At 54.5% G+C, this 20,151-nt stretch overlaps 2 protein-coding genes across 5 annotated transcripts in view; one reads left to right on the top strand and one right to left on the bottom strand.

Moving 5' to 3' along the window:
• Positions 1–4,877, bottom strand: part of TRAPPC6A (trafficking protein particle complex 6A) — a 9,161-nt gene extending 4,284 nt beyond the window's left edge. For 2 of the 4 annotated variants that reach the window (XM_012733791.1, XM_012733789.1), the window contains exon 1: positions 4,542–4,633. In XM_012733791.1, the coding sequence (XP_012589245.1) occupies positions 4,542–4,625 (84 nt within the window). In that variant the 5' untranslated portion in view covers positions 4,626–4,633. Of the gene's footprint in view, positions 1–4,541; positions 4,639–4,773 lie in introns of those variants that run through there. The other 2 variants (XM_012733790.1, XM_004694188.2) reach the window with 2 other exon arrangements.
• Positions 4,878–4,998: 121 nt separating this feature from the next.
• On the top strand, positions 4,999–8,498 carry BLOC1S3 (biogenesis of lysosomal organelles complex-1, subunit 3). The gene is made up of 2 exons (XM_012733792.1): positions 4,999–5,188; positions 5,613–8,498. Exon 2 carries the CDS (start codon positions 5,622–5,624, stop codon positions 6,228–6,230), a length of 609 nt encoding a protein of 202 aa, XP_012589246.1. The 5' UTR covers positions 4,999–5,188; positions 5,613–5,621; the 3' UTR covers positions 6,231–8,498.
• Positions 8,499–20,151: the final 11,653 nt, after the last annotated feature.

Raw genomic sequence — 20,151 nt, forward strand, 5'->3', positions numbered from 1 at the left:
GAAGGGGCCTCAGGCAGGGGTGGGTCAAGGTGGGCAGGCACGTGGGCCCTGCTGTGGCCAGGACTCAGCAGGGACGGAGCCACATTGAACAGGGTCCCTGAGCACCGGGGAGGGTTCCAGAAGGGCGACCATGAGGTCTGCTTTCCCCTCAGCAAGCTTCAGACTGCCTGGGTTTGCACCCTGGCTCTGTCTCTTGCTGGAAGTGTGACCCTGGCCATGTACCTAAGGCCTCATGCCTCAGTCTCCCACATGTGAACCGGGGCGGAGGGCAGCCTCCAGTGAGGGCACCTCACCATGCTGAAGAGACTGAGGGCCAGGAGCAACAATGAGAAAGGAGGACAAAGAAGTGGCGAGGGGGAGGCGGAGGGTGAGCAGGTGGCAGGGAGGGGAGGGCGGAGGGAAGGGAGCAGAAGCCTCCCTGCGTTGAGCACGTCTCCCAGGTCTCCCAGGCTCCGCAGAGATCACACCCCAGTCCCTGCAAAAGCCTTCGGGGATTAGGGGTTTGTCATCCTGGGAGGGCAAGGCTGGCCTCTCCCAATCACCTGAGTCCTCGGGAGCCCAGCCCAGAGCCAGGGCACTGGGGCCTCAGCTGAGTTTACACAACAGCCCACTGAGAGGAAAGGAGATAACAAGGAACAGCGGGGAGCCCCACTGGAGAGGCTCCTCAGTGGCCTGGCCTGGCCTGGCCTGGCCCAGCAGCATCCGCAGCAGCACCCGGCCTGGGAGGAAGGGACATCCGGACCAAGGAAAGTTCTTGGAATTGCCAACAGGGAGCCAGAGTAAACACGTGTTAACCGGAAGTGAGATGTAGACAAGACTGTCAGGTAGATAAGCCTCCCAGACGGTCAAGAAGACTGTTCCTAAGCCCCTGCTGCGGGCTGGGGGTGGGGATGTGGGGGGTGGGGCTGGCTGTGCTCCTTGCAGGCGGGATAAAAGGGATAAAAGGAGTGGAGGCCCAGAAGAGATTCAGGGAGTGCAACTGCCAGCTGCTTGCCAAAGTAACCCAGGAGCCGATACGAGAAATTCGCCCGGCTAAAGGAGAAATTCACCCGGCTAAAGGAAGATCGCAGCAAGCCAGCCCGCTGCCCCACTCCAACACACGCCCTGAACTCCCGGGTGAGACAATGGTGGGGTTTCCTGGCTCTTGTCATCTCTCCCACCTGCCCTGCTCCTCGCTATTTGATGGGTTCAGCCCCCGACACCCCCATGAACTCCTCTCTGCAGGCCTGTAGGGTCAGAAGCAACCAGAGTTCCCGGCGTCCCCCACGTGGATGGCCCCAGATGGCTCCAAGAACAGTGAGTGAGCTGTGGGGAGCACGCCTCGGCCCTGCTGTCCTGGACTCTCTCCTCCCTCACCTACTGAAGGGGTACCGCAAATCCGTCCTTCGCCCCATGACACTCCCAGAGCTTACCCATTCTCCTGCTCCCAGTCTCCAACCGGCGTCCTTCACCGGGAAGTTATTTTTCAAAAGCGCATCTGAATCTGGCACTCCTTACTTCCAGCCTCCCACGGACGCGGCGGCGTCCGCTGCCCTCAGAACAGCCCCAGTCTTGGACACCCTGCTGGTGCTGTGCCCCTCAGGGCCTGCCAGGAATGCTGGTGTTTCCCAGGCTCCAGCAGGAGGACCAGCCACCCTGACCCCGACCCTGACCCTTGAGAGGAGGGGTGGGCAAGGCCTTCACTGGCCTTGAGTAGGCCCATTCCTGCCACCTGCCAGCGTTCAGTCATGGGGGGATGGCTCACCCCACAGGCAGAGGGACTCCTTCTTTGGTCACTGGCTCCCCTATCTTCAAAGCTTCTGAGCTGAAGAACACAGCCTCCTCTGGGAGTTGCTCCGGCCTGAACAACAAGCCACTGACGGCCTGGCTCCTCTGCCTAGTCTCCTGTGCACCTGTGACCCTCCAGGAAAAGGCACTCAGCAGCCCCAAACAGCCACGGACTAGGCTGGGCAGGGCGAAGCCCTAAATGATGACTCTGCTACAGGGACACAGGAATGACCCCGTGCGCCAGGAGCTTGTGGGAGGGAGCCCCGATGCCAGGGACAAGCTTCGGAGCCAGAGCCCAGTTATTGGCCTGGCCCCTGATGGTGGCTGTGCGGTCTGAGGGGGCCCCTGGCCTTGGTGCCTTGGTCCCCACTCGTACAGCAGGGCACGAGCAGCAACCTCGGAGGGTTCCTCAGATGAAACACTGCTGGGACAGGACTGGGCCCCAACAAACTGGAGTCCTGCTTTCCTTTTCCACAGGCCCTTGCTGGACCAAGGAGAAGGAATGGTGAGAAGAGGCTCGGGGTGAAAAAGAGGACTGAAAGATGGAACAGTTTCCCGTGACAGGAACCGGACATGGGGTGCCCCAGGACAGAGGAATGTGGGGAAATGCCACAGAGCTCCCTGCTGGCTGAAACCTGGAGACACCCGTCTAAGGCCCCCCAGCCCAGCCAGCCCAGTGACAGGAATCTGGGGGGTACCTGGGCAGAATCCTGGTGGTAGCTGGGAGAGAGCCCTGTGGGAAGGACACCCGAGGAGCCAGTGTTTCCCACACTTGCTTGACCATGGAAACCCATTAAAATCCTCCCAGCGGACGTCAAGGAAGACACATGGGGAAAGGGAAGGAGTTTACAGCACAGGCTCTGAAGTGGGAGGCCTGGTTACATTCCTGCCTCCGCCACAGAGAGCGAGTCCGCCATCAAACCTGTTTCTTCATCTACAAAGGGGGAAGGACCACGCTCTGTGGGTTGGGAAGATGCAATGAAATCAGAGCATAAAGCCCAAGATCACACCTGGGAAACACTCGTATGTGGCAGGGCCAGGGCTGGTCGTGAGACCAAAGGAATCCCCGTTCCCCACCATCATCCTTCACAGCACAGGGACTGCAGCCACTTCTTCCACAAACCCACGCCAAGGACCTCCTAGGTGCATAGAACTGACTGTGGCGATCATTGCGGGACTGGTCCAGGCCACCCAGGTGCAAAGGCTGGCAGAGGAGACGGGTGTGAAAGAGTCATCCAGAGACTTTGTTCAGAGGGACATTTAGGAAGTGTGAGGGAGAACTGGGGCAGACTGTGAGGAGGTAATCAGGATACCTGACGTCTAGGTATCAGTGCTTCCCTGACAAAGGGGCATGTTAGCCAATATCTGAAAGATTAATAGTGCTCACATGGATGAGCTGGAGGTCAGGGTGGAGGCAGGTATCAGAACAAAGAGGGAGCCTTACTAGGGCAGGGAGGGGACAGACGGGGAACGTCCTTAGAACGAGCTGTGCCCAGTTGAGGACTGGAGGTGAGGGACAGAGGGCAGATGTTGGGGACTTCTGGGTTTCTGGTTTCAAAGGCAGGGTGGATGGTCTGAGACTGCAAGCACCTCTCCAACAGAAGCCAATGTATACCCCCTCTCCCCACTTCACCTCTGTAATAGCATTTTCCCAGTGTACCATGGACTACTCTTTATTTGGCCTCCCTCCTACTGAAACATAAGTCCCAGGAAGGCAAGGACTTCAAGGCTCACTGAGTAATCCCAAGAGCCTCCAGCCCCTTGAGGGTTTTAGTGCAAGTCTGTCAACTGGTTGAACTTGGAAGAAACGATGTTGAGATGAACCTGTGTTAAGGGTCCTGGGAACAGAAGCCTAAGCCAATAAAAAATATATCATCGGCATATACATGATGATGAGCATAATAAGAAAAAAGTGATCACAGCTTGGATCCGCTCTCCAGACCTGTTTTCTCGATAAAAGATTTTACAACAAGCTCCAATGTTTTGAAGGTTATGAGCTAGACGTAGCACTAAGTGCTTTAAAGTTTTAGTTCACTGATTCCTCATAATGATCAACTTCCCAAAGGCCAAGCGGGCTCCATCAGGACTTTGCACCTGTAATTTCCTCTTCCTGGAATTCCACCTGTTTATCCACCAGCTTGCTTCCTTCCTCCCTTCTCTTCTTCAGGGAGGCTTGCAGGCACCATCTACCATTCCTTGCTGTTTGTGTCCCCAACTCTACTAAAGTTTTCTTTATAGAAATCCTCACCACTTGGGGCATTTCTATTTGTACTTACTATTTAACCGCTCAACTAAAGTAGGAGAGGGAAACAGTACCTGGTATACAGCAGGTGCTCAATATGTACCGAATGAAAAAATGCCCCACTGTGAGACAAGTGCTATTTAGAGGCCTATTTTACAAAGGAGGATACTGAAGTACACAAGAGATCAAGGCAGTGGCTCTCCGCCTAGTGAGAGGGGCAGCCGGGTCCAAGCCAAGCGGTTAAGTCCTTGTACACGTCCAGTCATGGTGATTACTATAATTACTACAGGCTCACTCTGTGGCACGCTTTGAGCTACATGCCATTCCTCACTTCTAGCAATAACCCGCGAGGTCGGCCCAGTAGTCACCACCACTTTACAGGAGACAGGCAGCGCCGGAGGCCGCCCAGCGAGTCGGGGGCGGGGCTGGTGCTCGACAGCGGCTGCTAAACCACCCTCTGCACCCACCCTGGGCCTCGAACTGGAGATCCCGCCTCGGCCCGTGCCTCCTCCCTCCGGGGCCCGGCGCTCACCCCGGGGCCGGGATCCGGATCGCGCGCCCACAGCTCCGCCACCATCTCCATGTGCAGAAACTCAAACAGCGCTACGTCCGCCATGCACCAGCTTCGCGCGCCTGGTGACCGCCCAGCGCTTCGTCCTCCCATTGGCCGACCGGCACAAGCCCCGCCTCCAACATCAAAGCGCAAGCCCGCCTCCTCCTGCTCCCATTGGTGTTTCAGCTTAGTCCCGCCTTCCCAGTGCTACCTCACGTTGTGCGCGATAGAACCTGGGAGACTAAGAAAGAGCCGGATCCTTTTTTCATTGGCCGCACGTGACCGCGTCTCCGCTCTTCTCTGTCTCCTCCCTGTTTCCGGGTCCTGGAAACGTGACTTAACTATTTTTTTTTTAATCTGGAGTTTACAGACTTTCCTGGCCGCACAACCCGGAAGCACCTAGTGCACCGCTTCCCTATAGGCTAAACAGATACTCATGTGACCCTGCACGCTCGCCTCAAAGTCAGGGGCTTGCTGCCTGATCGATGGCCCACGGGCCCACGTGTCCGCGCAGCGCCCGCCCAGCCCCTCGCTGATTGGCTGCACCCCCGTCTCCCTCGGTGCCGACGCGACGCGACGCGACGTCTGAGGAGCGGGTCCCGCAGACTCCGCGCTTCGGTGACCCGGTACGGCCCTGGGTGGTAGCGCGCCCGCCCCGAGTCCAGCGAGCGCGTCTCCCTTTCCGTGTCCGGAGCCCGCGTGCTTCCGGGCCGGACCTGGGCTCGGGGGCGTGGAGGGCGTGGCCTGTGGTCGGAGGCCGAATCGGGAAGTGCCGGCCGTGGGGCTCTGGGAACTCCGGCTGTTGAGAGCTCGGCCGCGCGCGCCTCAGTTTCCCCCTCGGCGCGCGCAGAGGCCGGGGTCCAGTGGGCCCCGTGGTCACGGCAGGGATGATGCGCTCCGCGTGCAGAATAGGAAGTTGAGGCCCCCGTGGCCGAGGGGCTGCGAGTCCCGGAGCTGCGCCGTCTCCCGCCGCGGGGGGCGCGCCCCCCACCGGCCCTTCGCCCCTCTTCCCCCTCGCTCACGCCGTCCCTTCGCCCTCTTCTCCCGTAGCTCCGCGTCATGGCGTCCCAGGGTCGTGGGCGGAGGCCGCCGCGGAAGCCCGAGACGGTGGTGCCGGGGGAGGCGGCCGAGACGGACTCGGAGCTGTCTGCGTCCTCGTCGGAGGAGGAAGAGTTGTACCTGGGCCCCTCGGGCCCGACGCGCGGCCGCCCCACCGGGTTGCGGGTGTCCGGGGAGGCCGCGGAGACCGACTCGGAGCCCGAGCCCGAGCCGGAGCCGCGGGCTGCGCCGAGGGACCTGCCTCCGCTCGTCGTGCAGCGGGAAACAGCGGGGGAGGCCTGGGGCGCGGAGGAGACGCCGGTGCCCGCCCCAGCGCGCTCGCTGCTCCAGCTCCGGCTGGCGGAGAGCCAGGCGCGGCTGGACCACGACGTGGCGGCCGCGGTGAGCGGCGTGTACCGCCGCGCGGGTCGCGATGTGGCCGCCCTGGCCGGTCGGCTGGCAGCCGCCCAGGCGGCGGGGTTGGCGGCGGCCCACAGCGTGCGCCTGGCGCGAGGAGATCTCTGCGCCCTGGCTGAGCGCCTGGACATCGTGGCTGGCTGCCGCCTGCTGCCTGACATCCGCGGCGTGCCGGGGACCGAGTCTCAGCAAGACCCAGGACCGCGGGCCTAGCCAGGACCCACTCCCCGCCTGACTCTGTGCCCCTGGGGGTACTTTGCAGCCTTTGGATCCTGACTCTGTAGCGTAAATAGCGCCCTTCCCTCTTTGCTGTCACCCAGATTACCCAGCCCCCTGGATAATTATGTGTGAGCAGGTGTCAGTGGGGGCTCGGAAAGGGGGGTGGCTTGGGTTTAACCTCTGGCCTTGCTCTGGCTTGTGCTATCTCAGAGGCTTAGCCCTTGGGTAACTCCTCTCTCCTTGAGCTGTCTCCATCCTGGGCCGCACCTTTATTGCACTTTCCCTCTCTGAATGTCTCCTCCTGGGCTCTGCTCTCAGGACCTGGTCACCACTCTTGCCAAGGAGCCCTGGGATATGGGTCATATTCCCTGCCTCCACTTGACTCCACCTCTGACCCTGGCTTCACTTCTGGGATTGTGTTCCCCTAGGCTGGGTCTTTTTCTGCGCCCCCAGACAGGCCCCTGATTACCTGTTCTACTCCTTGTTCTGCCTCTCCTGGCTCCAGCTCCCAGCTTAGCTCTACCCCCCCCACACACACACCTGACCTTTTCTGCATCCAGCAGAACCTTTAGAATTAGTTTTGCTTTTTTTGCTTTTCCCATCCTGTTTATACTACCTGTTTATACTAGTGGGGCTTTGGAGACATCCCCCGAGTTACTCCTGAGTGAGGCTCCCTCCTCACCCAAGGGGTCCTCCTCCCAACTCTCCATTTCCAAGATGTGTCCTCCGCACCCTTCAGACCAAGGTGGCACCTTAGGTCCAAGATCCGGGCACCAGACAGGTCACTTACTGACTAATGGTGTCAAGTGTCCGGCACTTAGGGCCAGACACAGCCACACCCCATACCTTGGGTGCTTATGGTACCCCTGTGCATGTGAGGACCATGGTGTGTTTGCTGAGTCAGCCCCTGGGTGCTAAGATGGATTGGATTGCTGGCCCAGTGCAGGGTCCGGAGTTAGCAACTCTGCTCCTTTTCCCTCGCCCCCCTAGTCCAGCTCCAGCGTCCCCACCACTCATCTCCGCCCAGAAGCTGAGCTCTGAGCCTCCAAGATGGAGCATGGGCAAAGGGCCCTTTAAACAGACTCTCAAACTCAGAACTTTTTCTGCACCAGTTGCTCTTGTCTCCCCACCTCAGTTGCAGTGGGGTGGGTTGGCGAGTTCTCTGGGAGTCCGGGGAGTGGGATCTTAGTGCTCAGCTGTGAAGGTGAAGCTGTAGCCAGGACCCCTGGTTTTGCATCCTGGCTCTGCGTGTATTTGAACCTCAACCTCGTTAATTCCACAAACGCTGAGCACCCAACCTCAGCCCTTGCAGAGTTCAGTCCAACGGGAGAGACAGACATTAATAAAGTATTCTTTATTAATGAATGGATAAATGGATGGAGCTCATCATTAAAATTTACAGTTTGGATACTATTTCTGGCATTGCATTCATGCCGTGAAGTACAGGTGTTTGAGGATGGTTTAATTGAAAGCCGTCTGACATTACTCAGGGTTTGAGGAGCACGACTTTCGTCCTAAAGAAGCGATGGGTGGGTTTCATCAGAGTCCTGAAATGTAATAGGTGAAACTGAAGGGGGTGGAAAAGAGTTGCAGGCAGGGGAACAGCATATGCAAAGTTTTCTCTGAAGGAAGCAAAACCTATTTAACAGAAGACAGTGACATCTGTTCTCTGCCTGCAGTAGACAGAGCTATAGAGGTGGAGGGAGGTTAAGTGTTACCAGCAGGGGCCAGATAGAGCTGCACTTTGAAGCCAGGTAGAGATTCTTGGTCTTTACTGAACAGCAGCTAACTAAGCAAAGTAGCTGTTTTGTGGGCCGGGAGCCCATGACCACAGGCCAGACTGGGGCTTGAATTGCCCTTTGCACAGTGGTCCGGGAAACGTCAAGCATAAACATGAACGAGAGTAGCTCTGGCTGAAACCAAGGCATGCACCCTCAAGGAGCCTCAGGCGGGATTGCAGCGGATTAAGATCAATCAGATTTATGCACAATCCAAAGCACACCCGAGGGTAAAATGAGAGAACTGAGTGAAGGAGCAGGACTCCCCTGAACTTCAAAAGGGGTTCGAAACAGCTGCACTTTGAGCCAGGCGGGCACAAGTCAAGAGTTGGTGGAAAGTTTGTTTAAGAAGTAGCTGATCAGGCCTGCCTAGTGGCCTTGGGATGAAGTCTCAGCTCTATCACCCCTATGGCCGGAGTTCAGTGCCGGGCCAGGGAGTGACCCACAGGGCGCAGCAGACCTCTCCTGTCCCACCCTCTGCTCCCCTCAGCAGTGTGTTTTAGTACATCCGCCTGTTCTGCTCCCCACTTGGTCTCTGGTGAATCCTCTCACCCCCACACCTCTGGCATAGAACCCCAGTTCTATGCAAAATTTAAAAAAAATTTATTTTACAACAGCTTATTTTTACATCATTTTGTACATTTAAATTTAAAATTTTTTTAAAGTAGTAGTTGATCCCTGATAAGCCTCTCCTCACCGTTCGCTCACCTCTCCTGGTGCTGGACAAGGCCAGCCTGGGGAGCCATCCTCCCAGGGAGAAAGGCTGCTGTGCTCGGGGTGGGAGGTCTGTCCATTCAGAAAATGGGGATTGAGGAAGTGTTATGGTCAGTGGTAGCGTGCCAGGTACCTCCCCTGACTTAATACTGAAAAATGAAGATCTAGAGAGAAATAAGCTGCCTGAGACAGGCTCCGAGAGCGCTTGCTCAGGAGCCTAAGAGCTGGTCATGCCCACACCCATTCCCTGGAGAAGTATGTCTCTTCAGTTGCTCCCCAGGGGTCACCCACCAGGCATACAAGTGAGAACCCAAAAGGGAAAAAGGAAATCCCAGGAGGCCCCTCAGGAGCGTGCAGTGGCAGAATCATCTGTCTCCAACTCCCCCCACCCGGAAACAGAAGACTCTTTCCAAGAAGGAACTAGTTGGTAGTGATCTTAATGAGACAGCGGCAGTGGACGTCTTCCCACAGGGAAGAAGCCTTTCCCCAAAGAGGAACTGGTTGCTGAACAGGAAGAGACAGGAAACAGGTTGTCTCTGGGAAAACTAGGACATTTTCTGTCAAAGAGGAGCCACTCAGGGCCCTCCCTGGGGGCACAGCACGGCCCTGTGAAGCAGCTAGCCGCAGCTGCTTCACCAGGAGCTCAATCCCGGGCCAGGGAGCTGACCCACAGGGCGCAGCCGGCCTCTCCTGTCCTGCCATCTGCTCCCCTCAGCAGTGTCCTTCATCCATCTATCAGTTCTGCTCCCTACTCTGTCTCTGGTGAATCCTCTCACCACTACCCCTGCTCCTGTGCCCCTGTGACCTATTCCCCAGGTCTATATGCATAAATAAATCTTTTTTAAAAAAAGCTGCGCAGCAATGATCCGAAGAGGCGCTCTTTGATGGCCTGATAAACTGTCAGTGAGACTTTGATTCCAGTGAACACTTACAGGGCACGACATAGAAGAACCCTTTAATAGACCCGTCACCACATAAGATAAAAAGACCATTGTGGGTTCACCAATAACAGGAGGGAGGTGGCACCCTCTGTGCCCCACATCAGGGGGAATTCATAGTCTTCGTCACTGGTCAGAGATGCCAGTGGGTGACTCTTCATCATGGGCCTCTCAGTTTGTCAGGGCAGATGGGTTGTGAAATAATCTGTGACCGACTGGAAGACTGGCTTTACCACCTGACCAGCAGCAGGCTTCTGGCCTACCCATATTGTAGTTTGTGGTGCTGGGCAGCCTAATCTTGGGCACAGCTGAGCTGTTCCAGGTTGTTCACAAAACAACCTGTGAACTAACCATAATGTTGGTTGGTTTGGCATAGATCAGATTTGTCACAGAGTTAGTGCTAGATGGGCCTCTCTGGTGGTGCAAGAAGTTAAGTCTCAAAACTGCCAAACTGTTGCCAGACACTGGCACGAGTTTGATCCCCGTCCAGGGAGCTGACACACAGACCTTCCCTGTCTACCCGCTGCTCCCCTCAGCAGTGTGTTTCAGTCAGTCTGCCTGTCCTGCCCTCCAGTCTGCCTCTGGTGAATTCTCTTACACCCTCAGGTCTGTACCCCAGTTCTTGTACACATAAATAAATAAATCTTAAAAAAAAAAAGTTACTGAGTTAGTGCTAAGACCATGGATGACCTCTGTGAGAGGCTTGGGGTGCTGCCTAGGGGATCCCACAGGGTTAGTTCCCATGTGGCCTTCACATGTCGCCTCTGTGCCAGCACCCTGACTGTTTTCAAGGGGAAGGGGATGTTCCAGTCACTGCTTTTACCTGAGTAAAGAGCAGTCCTTGAACGCGCCCATCAATATTTTCCTGAGTCCTATAGTCTCGTGAAACTAAAGGAGAAAGTTGGGGTGTGAGCTGTGGTGCCCCACCATTCCATCCATCGATCAGGTGCTTGGAGAAGCCGGGATGAAGTCTCTTGTTCCGTCTATGTAACAAGGTGCTGGGTAACCGCCAGTTGGACGGATTCATTCACATGATCATGGCTTGCAAGTCCGGTGCAAGGGGGTGCTGGGTGTCCCCTTGACTGGTAGAAAATAACAGGGTCATTAGGAAGAGCAAAATACAGTGGAGACAGCCCAGGGTGCAGGGCCAGAGAGAGCAGCACAAACTGAAAGAAGCCCTGTTCAGCCAGCCTTACAGTAAATGGGAGACAAGGGGAAACTTACTTTAAGAAGTCTGGGAACTCAGGCCCGCCCTGCGGCTCGACGGGTTAAAGCGTAGCACTGTGAAGCTGGCCACAGCTGCTTTGGTGCCAGTTGGATCCCTGGCCAGGGAGTGACCCACAGGGCACAGCAGACTTCTGTCTCCCCACTGCTCCCCTCAGCAGTGGACTTCGTCAGCTGCCCATTCTGCTCCCCACTCTAACTGTGGTGAATCCGCTCACTGCCCCTGTACCTCTGGCCTGTATCCCAGCTCTGTATGCATAAATAAATAAATATTTAAAAAAAAAAAAGAAGTCTGTGAACTCACTGTGAACCCCCTCCCTGCCTACCCTCAGCGCCAGAGGTGGCCACGCCAGAGTCTGTGTGGGGACAGACCCGCCTCTCCCCACCACCCATGAGCCTGCAGCTGGGGAGCCGCCCGCAGGGGAGTCTAGCCCTGGACCTGGGCTTTGGGGCCCCCAGCGCCCGCAGAGTCAGGGCTGACGGAGCCCAGCCTGCGCCCGCCTCTGCTCCCAAGCAGCAGCCACGTTTCTCTTGATGGAGGTGAGGGAGGAAGTCTGCAGGGGAGACCCACAGGAAAGCCAGTGCCTTGTGGGGAATCATCACATTTTTTTTTAGGCTTAGGAGAAGGGGTGTAGGCCAGAGTTAGGGGGTGAGAGGATTCATCAGAGACAGGGGGGCAGGGAGCAGAAAAGGCAGATCTACTGAAATACACTGCTGAGGAGAGCAGTGGGCGGGCCAGGAGAGGTCTGCTGTGCCCTGTGGCCCAAGATTGAGAACTCAGGCCATAGTGATGGCAGTGCTGAGGCTTAACCCTTAGGCCACCAGGGACACCTGAGAATCATGGCACTTTTACCATCAATGCCTCCCCTTTCCTCTTCATCCACACACATGCTGCTCTGTAAGTTCTGTACGCTGAACTCAAACTTGTGACAGAACAAAATAAATGCAAAAAAGCAAAAGAATTTGCCCTTACCGAGCTCAAGTTCTGGTGAGGGGAGAGGAATGTCAACAAGATAAATATATAGGGCACCAAAAGGCAGTGGGATTAAGGGGGAAAAATAACACAGATGCCCTGGGGACATGTGGGTTCCAGTTTTTATAAAGGGTCATTGGAGACGTCACAGGGGAAAAAAACTGAGGAGGTGAGAGAGGGAGTTCTGGGGGCTATTGAGGGAGGAATTTCTAGGGAGCAGGAACAGCCAGTGCAGAGGTCCTGAGGTAGATAGCATTGCTTATTGGAGAAGCAGGAATGTGGCCACTGTTTAGCTTGGGGGGCAGTGGGGTATAGGAAGAGATGGGGAGATGCAGTTTTGGTGCAAATCACGGAAATCTGGTAGGTTATGTGGGGGCTTTAACATTCACTGAGTGTGATGGGGGTCTGGGAGGGTTGGAGCAGAACAGGGATAGGACGCTGTAGGGGTGAAGGCAGAAGCAGGAAGATGAGGTGTCCATTGTTCCTGGGAGGTGCTGAGAAGGTAGCTTGGGCTTAGCTGCATGGGAGTTACTGGTAACCAGAACGGTTTGGGTGGCACGGGGGGGTCAGGACCCCACTGGACCCCTCTCCCCAAATGGAGTGAGTACAGGAAGGGTTGGGTAGAGAACCAGTGTGGGCAGACCTGGGAATGTTGATTGAGATCAACATTCTCAATCTGGACTCCCAATGAGGACCATTGGCAGGGGGTTCCACTGAAGACAGGCAGGAGCCAGGCCAGGCAGCATGAGAAGCTGTTTTTGTCCCTAGGGCTCTGGTGATCTGAAGGCAGTGAGTTCCAGAAGTAGTGAGTTGTGCTGCAGAAAAAGCTGGTGGAGCAGAGGGGGGCTGAGAAGGGGTGAGACTGGCTCTTCTGAAGCTACCCCATGTTGTATTTTAAAATTTATTTATGCATACAAGAACTGGGGAATAGGCCAGAGGTGCAGGCAGGGCAGTGAGATTTGCCAGAGACAGTGTGGGGAGCAGCAGAACAGGCAGATAGACTAAAATACACTGCTGAGGGGAGCAGCGGGCAGGCAGGAGAGGTCTGCCAGCCATGTGGGTCAGCTCCCTGGCAAGCTGGGAATTGAAATCTAGCTGCGGGGGGGGGGGGGGGGCTGCGATAGCTTCATAGTGCTGCGCTTTAACCCCTTACACCACAAGGGACGACCCCACTCCATGCTTTACAAGGGCATTCAAGGCCTATGCTCTGGTCCCTGGCCCCCCTGGCCCACCTCACTGAACCGGGGTGCAGCCTGCCACCTTACTCGGCTCACAGGTCACCGTGCTGCCCCCTAAGCCCAGGCTGGGGTCTGGGGGGTGGGTTTTGCAGGCCTGGAACCCTCTTCCCAACAGGGACACCCCAGAGTGTGTGTATCTCCTCTATTCACCCCTTTTGACACTGATCGACAGCAAGCAGTGAGCACACAGCAAAGAATCTGGGTGGAATTTGTGAATTAAAAAAATGAATTATCCCCTGCAGGCCATCGCTAGAAGCCTGAACATCCACCTCCTCGACGATACCTAAGGCAGCCCGGAGTTCCAGGCAGAGGTGAGGGTTGTGGGCGCAGGCTGGGATGAGGGTGGGGGCTAGGCCGGGCACATGGGGCGCGGTCAGGGTGGAGAGGCTTCGCTGGCCGGGTCTGGGCCAGGACCCCAGCGGGGTGGGGCAGAAATGGACTGGATGCCAGCCCAGGGCTTGCCTACCGCTTCCCCACAGCCGCGGCATCGCAGGATCCCGTCGGGGTCCAGCCCTCGGCGGCCCCATGCTCGCCGTCCCGCCACCCCCACCTTCTGCCCGGTCTCCCTGGGGCCCCCTGACGCCTTGAGTACACACACCCCCCCTCCCCCCGCCCGGCCCCAAGTGAGCCGCGTCTTGCGAGGTCTTCGCCGGCGGCTGGGAAGAAACGGTTCGAGCGTGCAAAGCTCGAGTGAACGCGGCCGCGTCGCCCTCCCACTACCGCCCTCTGTCGGCAAACCCTTTTAGCACAGGGTCTGTTGCCTCCCGCTGGGAAACTGCGCGCTGCAGAGCCGGGATCTGGCGAGGTCGGTGCTTGGCTGCAACTGTTCGAGTCCGGTTCTGCCTTCTGTGTTCTCTGGGGCTAACTTTTGAGGGGGGATTTCTCACATGGGAAGGTCGTGCCTGCCATTTGGAGTGTGTGGATTGTGAACTCTTTTTTTGTAGATGTTTTTATTTATTTATGCACGTTAGAACTAGGGTGTAGGCCAGAGGTGCGAGGTTCAGTGGATTCACCAGAGACAGAGTAGGGAGCACACAGGCGGATTTACTGAAATCCACTGCCGAGGGGAGCAGCGGGCGAGACAGGAGAGGTCTGCTGCGACATGGGGGTCACCTCCCTAGCCCCGGAATTGAACTCAGGCAGCAGTGGCTGCAGATGGCTTCGTAGTGCTGCGACTTAGCCCCTGAACCACCCAGAAGGCCCCTTTGTGGATTTTAGAGTGGAGAGTTCTATGCTTCTGCCGCGGGAATGCTGGGGGTCCTGTTGAATTGCCCCTGGTGAATTCAGCTGCTGTGCTTTTAGGAGCCGAGCTTCTGGTAGGTTCCTTGTTGCAACTGCCCTCTTAGTTGGTATTCTCACTTCAGACCTCCATCATTTTCCTGATTTCCACTTGGAGGGCGGATCTAAATACGAAGTCAGGTTGCAAATCATGAAACCTTTTAGAGAAGGTATGCGAATGTCTTCCTGACCATGGAGTGGGGAAAGATTTCTCCCCCCAGCTTTATAGAAATATAATTGACATATAACATTGTGTACATTTCAGATAGAAAACATGGTGAAATCTTGAAAGCTTTAAGAAAAAAGAAAATGTCTTGATCAGAAATGAAGGTGAAAATCGCCCTTCTTCCTCCAATTCCACTCCCTAAAAGCGACCCCTAATTTCAAAGGTGGAGATTTTCCCTCTGCAGGGGTATGTATGTGTACACGCACGTGTGTGCTTGACCCAGCAGCAGGCAGCCCGGGCTTCAGACTTTGCCCTCAGCAGTCATGTGCCCGGGTTCTTGTTAGAGCAGCTTTGGACCGTCTCTGTGCTGGCTGCTGGGGACCATCTCGTGGCCACACAGGCTTCTTTCGTCACCCTGCTATTGATGAGCATTCAGGCTGTTTCCTATTATGTGTGACTACAAACAGTGTTGCAATGAATATCTTTGGACACATTCATTTCCCACATGTGAGTATCTTGGGAAGTAATAAATTTCCGGAAGTGCACTTGATGGGTCAAAGGGTATGTGCATTTGCAATTCTAGTAGGTGCTACTTAAAAAAAAAGAAAAAAAGAAAGTGTTCCTTGCTAAAAGAAAAGTGAGCTGGGAAGTAAGATAAGGTGGGAATTGGGATGGGGCTGGGAAAAGGAAGGCGAGAGGGCTTCAATTTCTTCTCAGGGGACATGGAAACGACTGGAAACTACAAGGTGAGGTCTGTGACCCACCAGGTGTGGCTAGGCTGGAGGACTGGGCCGAGGTCATGTCTGGATGATTCCAGGTATCTCCCAGCACTAAGCCTGCTGAGGAAGAGGAGGTGCAGGAGCCATCAGATCTCTTTTGTGGTTGACAGGGGTCACTTTCCAGGGGCCCCTCTCCAGGATAGCAATGTACAGAGCAGCTGGGGTGCCAGCCCCCAGGCCAACTTGGGCTGCTCTGCCCTGCTGAACCCCGCTGTGCTCCTGGCAGGCAGCAGGGCCAAAGCTGACATTACCACAATTAAAAAAAAAAAAAAAGAATTTATCACCCGCGACCCACACAACAGGAAGTGTAGCAGAGTCCTTCAGACGGAAGGGAAAGATACCAGATGGGAATCTGGAGCCACACAAAGGAATGAAAAACACCAGAAATGGAAAGTTATGTGGGTAAATATACAAGCTGTTTTTCTGATTATTCAAATCTTTCTAAAAAAAATTTGACAATTTCAAACAAAAGTAATTACCATGTATGTGTCATGGCACTTATACTTAAAAGTGAAATACATGACAACAGTATCATGAAGCTGGGAGGAGAGAAATGCAAATAGACTTGTGGAAGTTCTTTACCTCATAGGAATTGGTAGTAGGTCCCTTGAAGGTAGTCTGGGCTAAACCCTAAAGCAAACACTAACGTCACAAAACAAAGAGCCGCAGTTAATGCAAAGGAGAGCAAGTGGAATCATACCAAAATGCTTGATCCATAAGAAGGTGGGAGAAAAGGAACAAAAACCAGATGAGACAGAGAAAAAACATCAAGTTGACAGAGCCCTACTAATGATCATGTTGAACTAGTAATCAGATTATAAAACAGCCAGCAGCTCCAGCCCTGGGGGGCCCACAGAAATGCACTGTTAGGAGAAAGACGTCGTACACAGACATTCACATTTTACGTTTCAAAAGGGCAGTTTTATTAGGAAAAGGACAAAGCGAGGAAAGGAGGGTCTCCCTAGTGGCCATTGCTTTCACCGCTATGGCCTGAGTTTGATCCCCAGCCAGGGAGTGACCCACGGGGTGCAGCAGGCCTGTCCTGTCTCCCTGCTGCTCCCCTCAGCAGTGCGTCTCTGTAGATCTGCCTGCTCTGCTCCCCACTCTGTCTCTGGTGAGTCCTCTCACTCCCACCCAACTTTCTGGACTACACTCCAAGTCTTCTATGCAAAAAAAAAATTTTTAATTTTATAAAGAAAGGGGGAAAAAAAAAAAAGACACCTGCATGGGCACAAGTGGACTGAGAGCTGCTATAACAGAAATTTAATGAAAACCAACATAAACCGTATTCATCATTTGGAAGGCTGGTGTTGGAAAGATGCCGATTCTGTTTATCGCCCTAATGCAATCCCAACAATATTTTTTATCAAGAGTAACAAAATGATTCTAAAATTTCATGGAAATGCAAAGGAATAATAATGACCAAGACAACTAAGTGGCAAAGCTAAATGTCTGATTTCAGGATTTATTATACAACAAATAAATCCTGCAGTAGTCCAACAATGTGTTACTGGCGTAAAGATAGACAAATCAAGGGTACCAAAGTGAAGGGCCCAGAAATAAACCAACTGAATTCCATCAAACTCTAATAGAAAATGACAAGGTGATTCAAAAGCTTTTTTTTTTTTTTAAAGAATTCTTCCTTTATTGTAAGATTTTTATTTTGCATAGAACTGGGGTGTAGGCCAAAGGTGTGGGGTATGTGAGAGCAGTCCCCAGAGGCAGAGTGGCGAGCAGAACAGGTGGATCTACTGAAACACGCTGCTAAGGGGAGCAGCAGGGGGACAGGCGAGGTCGGCTGCGTCACATGGGTTAGCCCCTGGACAGCAGGGGATTGAACTTGTGTGGCAGTGGCTGGGGTAGCTTGATAGTGCTGTCTTTAGCCTCTGCACCACCAGGGAGCCCAAAAGTTTATTTCTCGACCGGTGTTAGTGACATAGGTGTGTTCACTTGTGGGAATTCCTTGACTTTTACACAAAAGATCCACATGCCTTTTTTGTGTATTTATGACACTTCTCTAAGAAGTAAAAACTAAAACCCAAAGAGAACATTTCAGAATTTGGAGGTAGGGAGCTCCTTTCTCCCTCCAATCTTATTCCCCAGAGATAACTGTGAGTGCACATTGGGTTGCATCTTTATCTGGAGATAAAATTATAGATGTGTTGCACACTGTCCTGCAGTTTGCATTTTCCCGTGTCTCTTGGAAGACTCCCTATCAGACATGAGGTGCGGTCCCTCATCTGGGGCTCTGTCCGACTCAGTTTACTCATTTGTGTGTTCGCTGTTTTCCATCTTTGCTACTTTGAACAGTGTACAGGTGACTTTCTTCTTCCTTCTGGTGTCACATTTGTACCACTGCGTGTATCACAAAAACATGTACTCCTAGAAGTGGGGTTTCTGAGTTTAAGGATGTGTGTATTTTAAATTTCCCTCCGCAGACTGCTTCATGTGTATAACACAACGCACCAGGCAAGACTATAAGCAAATGTGTGGATTTATTGGTTCTAATTTCCTTCTTCAGGCCTTGGGATATTGTGAATGGCAGGAACCATGTCTGTGTCCAGGTGTGGACTAGATCTCGGCACAGATGTTGCTTCCTCCAGGAAGCCCTCCCTGGTTCCTAGCAAGGCCAGGCACCTCTTGGGTTCCTTCAGTTCTGGGAGCTCCCCCACTGTGTCCCTGATGACTACGGGTGGTAGATATGTCTCCCCGCCACTAGACTGTCAATCCCATAAGGACACTGTCTGCACAAGGGCAGAGGGTGAACTCAGAAAGATGGATGCCTGGTGAATGGATGGATGGTAGACGGATAGATAGATAAATTAATAAGCATGGGATTCCGGGGCTCAGAGGGTATCCAAGTGAGAGGTGGGGCTTAGAGCCCCCGGCACTCTGAAGGAGTAGGCCTCCAAAGGAGAGTGGAGCAGAGAAGGGAATGGAGACTCGAGGAATGGGATGGACTTCCAGAAAGGGACATGACCGCGGCCCTTCTGAATAGCGCCCCCTCCCCATCTGCCTTCATCTTTCCCCCCATCTGGAGTGCTTGACCACTTCATGGTTGTGTGGCCAGAATGACCCTCGCGACCCCGGGGACCGGGTGCTCCGCGGACAGTACCAGCCCTCACCTCCCAGGGTGGTGGGGAGGCCGGCGAGGGCTGGGCAGCAAGCGCCGCCCACTTAGCCGCCCGCCCACCCTCCCGCGGCAGGCCTGGCAGGCAGGACCCGGGAGGCTGGGCTGAGGGCTCGCGGTAGTCTGTGTGGTTGGGGTTGGGCCCTGGTCTCTTCTGCCCTCACATCCTGCGCCCATCGGGTGCCTAATCCGCCGCTTCTCGCCGAATTCAAGCCCCTCCTCAGGGCCCAGGGCCGCCACCAAATACAGGACACCCAGTGAAGCCTGGCAGAGCAACCCCGTGGTCCCGACCAGGGCAGAAAAGGTGCTGGCGGGATTTGCAAGCTCGTCCCTGCGTGCGCCCAGACAGGTGACGTTGCTGTGGCCTCGCGATTGGTCAGCACCTGTGGGAATTTCTCGCACGTGACCGCCTTGGCCCCGCCCCACCCTGCCCGGAGTGGTCTGCTGACCACCGGGTGGGGCGCCCCAACTCCTCGGCACGCTGCGGGGTATGCAGCGAGTGCTGAATACAGGTCCGCACCATTTCATTGAAGTGGAAAATGAGAATCTGAGAGAAGCCGGAGCTTGTGGGAAGGGCACCAAGAAAATGTGGGGCACCAGGTTCCTCAAAACTCCAAAGTAGAGACCTAAGTGCCCACCCGGAGACACACGCAAGAATAAAAGTGTGGATAAATAAATACAGGTAACAAATATACTGTCCAATAGAATATCAGGGGATATTACTCAACAAGAAGATGACCACACGATGTGGGGAAGCCACACAAAAGGCCTCGTATTTATTCACAGTAGCCAGGATGTGGAAACACCCCAAAAATGGATAAAGCAATGGTGGTTCTCTCTCTCTCTCTCTATATATATATATATATATATAGCACACACACATAATATGTATGCATGTATGTATGTATGTATGTACATAGTGGAATGTAAAACAAAGAAGGCAGTCCTGCCATTTGTGACCAGAGGGACGATCCTGGAGGAGGACAGAAGGTTCAGGCCATGAGCACCCCCCCCCAGTCCATTTACAGACCTGCAGACAAAAGGAACAGAGTGGGGGCTCAGGGAGCTTAGCGGGTGCATAAAGACAGCTGCACAGGAGAATGCGCTCCAGACATCTGCCCTTCTGTGGTTACAGAGCTGGCACCCCGGGGTGCCCGGAGGCGACACCTGCAGGCAGCAGCACCGTACTGTCCACTCACAAATGTGTCACCCGGCAGCTTCAAGCTACCTACACTTAACACACCAGCGTACGCACCCCCACCCAGATTGCACGCTACAGAATCCTGTTCATCAGAACTGTCCAGAACAGGCACGTCACAGACAAAAAGACCCGTGGTCGCCAGTGACTGAGAGAGGAGGGGCTGGGGTGACGGCTGACGAGGCAGGTTTCTCTGTAGCAGTGAAAGTGCCCTAAGATAGGACATGTTAGATGTGACCTGAGTTGTATGTGTCACGCAGCCTGCAGAGTGAGGACCAGCCGAACCCCACACCTTGTAGAGCTGGATCATTTGCTTTATACATCGTATTTCAGTACGATGACTTCTGAAATGGGGTGCGGGCATCTTAAGAGCCCTGCCAATCTCAGGGAAATGCATCTTTAATTAAACGTGGGCAGTTACCGCAGCTCCTCGCATATGTCTGACATGGAGCTGTCCTGTTCGAAGTTGAAGTGATAGGCATCACCTGGCCTCCTCACC

This window comes from Condylura cristata, unplaced genomic scaffold, assembly GCF_000260355.1.
Source record: "Condylura cristata isolate star-nosed mole 26May11 unplaced genomic scaffold, ConCri1.0 scaffold00041, whole genome shotgun sequence".
Taxonomy (NCBI): Eukaryota; Metazoa; Chordata; class Mammalia; order Eulipotyphla; family Talpidae; genus Condylura; species Condylura cristata.

Excerpts from the sequence above, each read along its gene's own strand:
- BLOC1S3 (XM_012733792.1), top strand. The coding sequence starts at position 5,622 with ATGGCGTCCCAGGGTCGTGGGCGGAGGCCGCCGCGGAAGCCCGAGACG.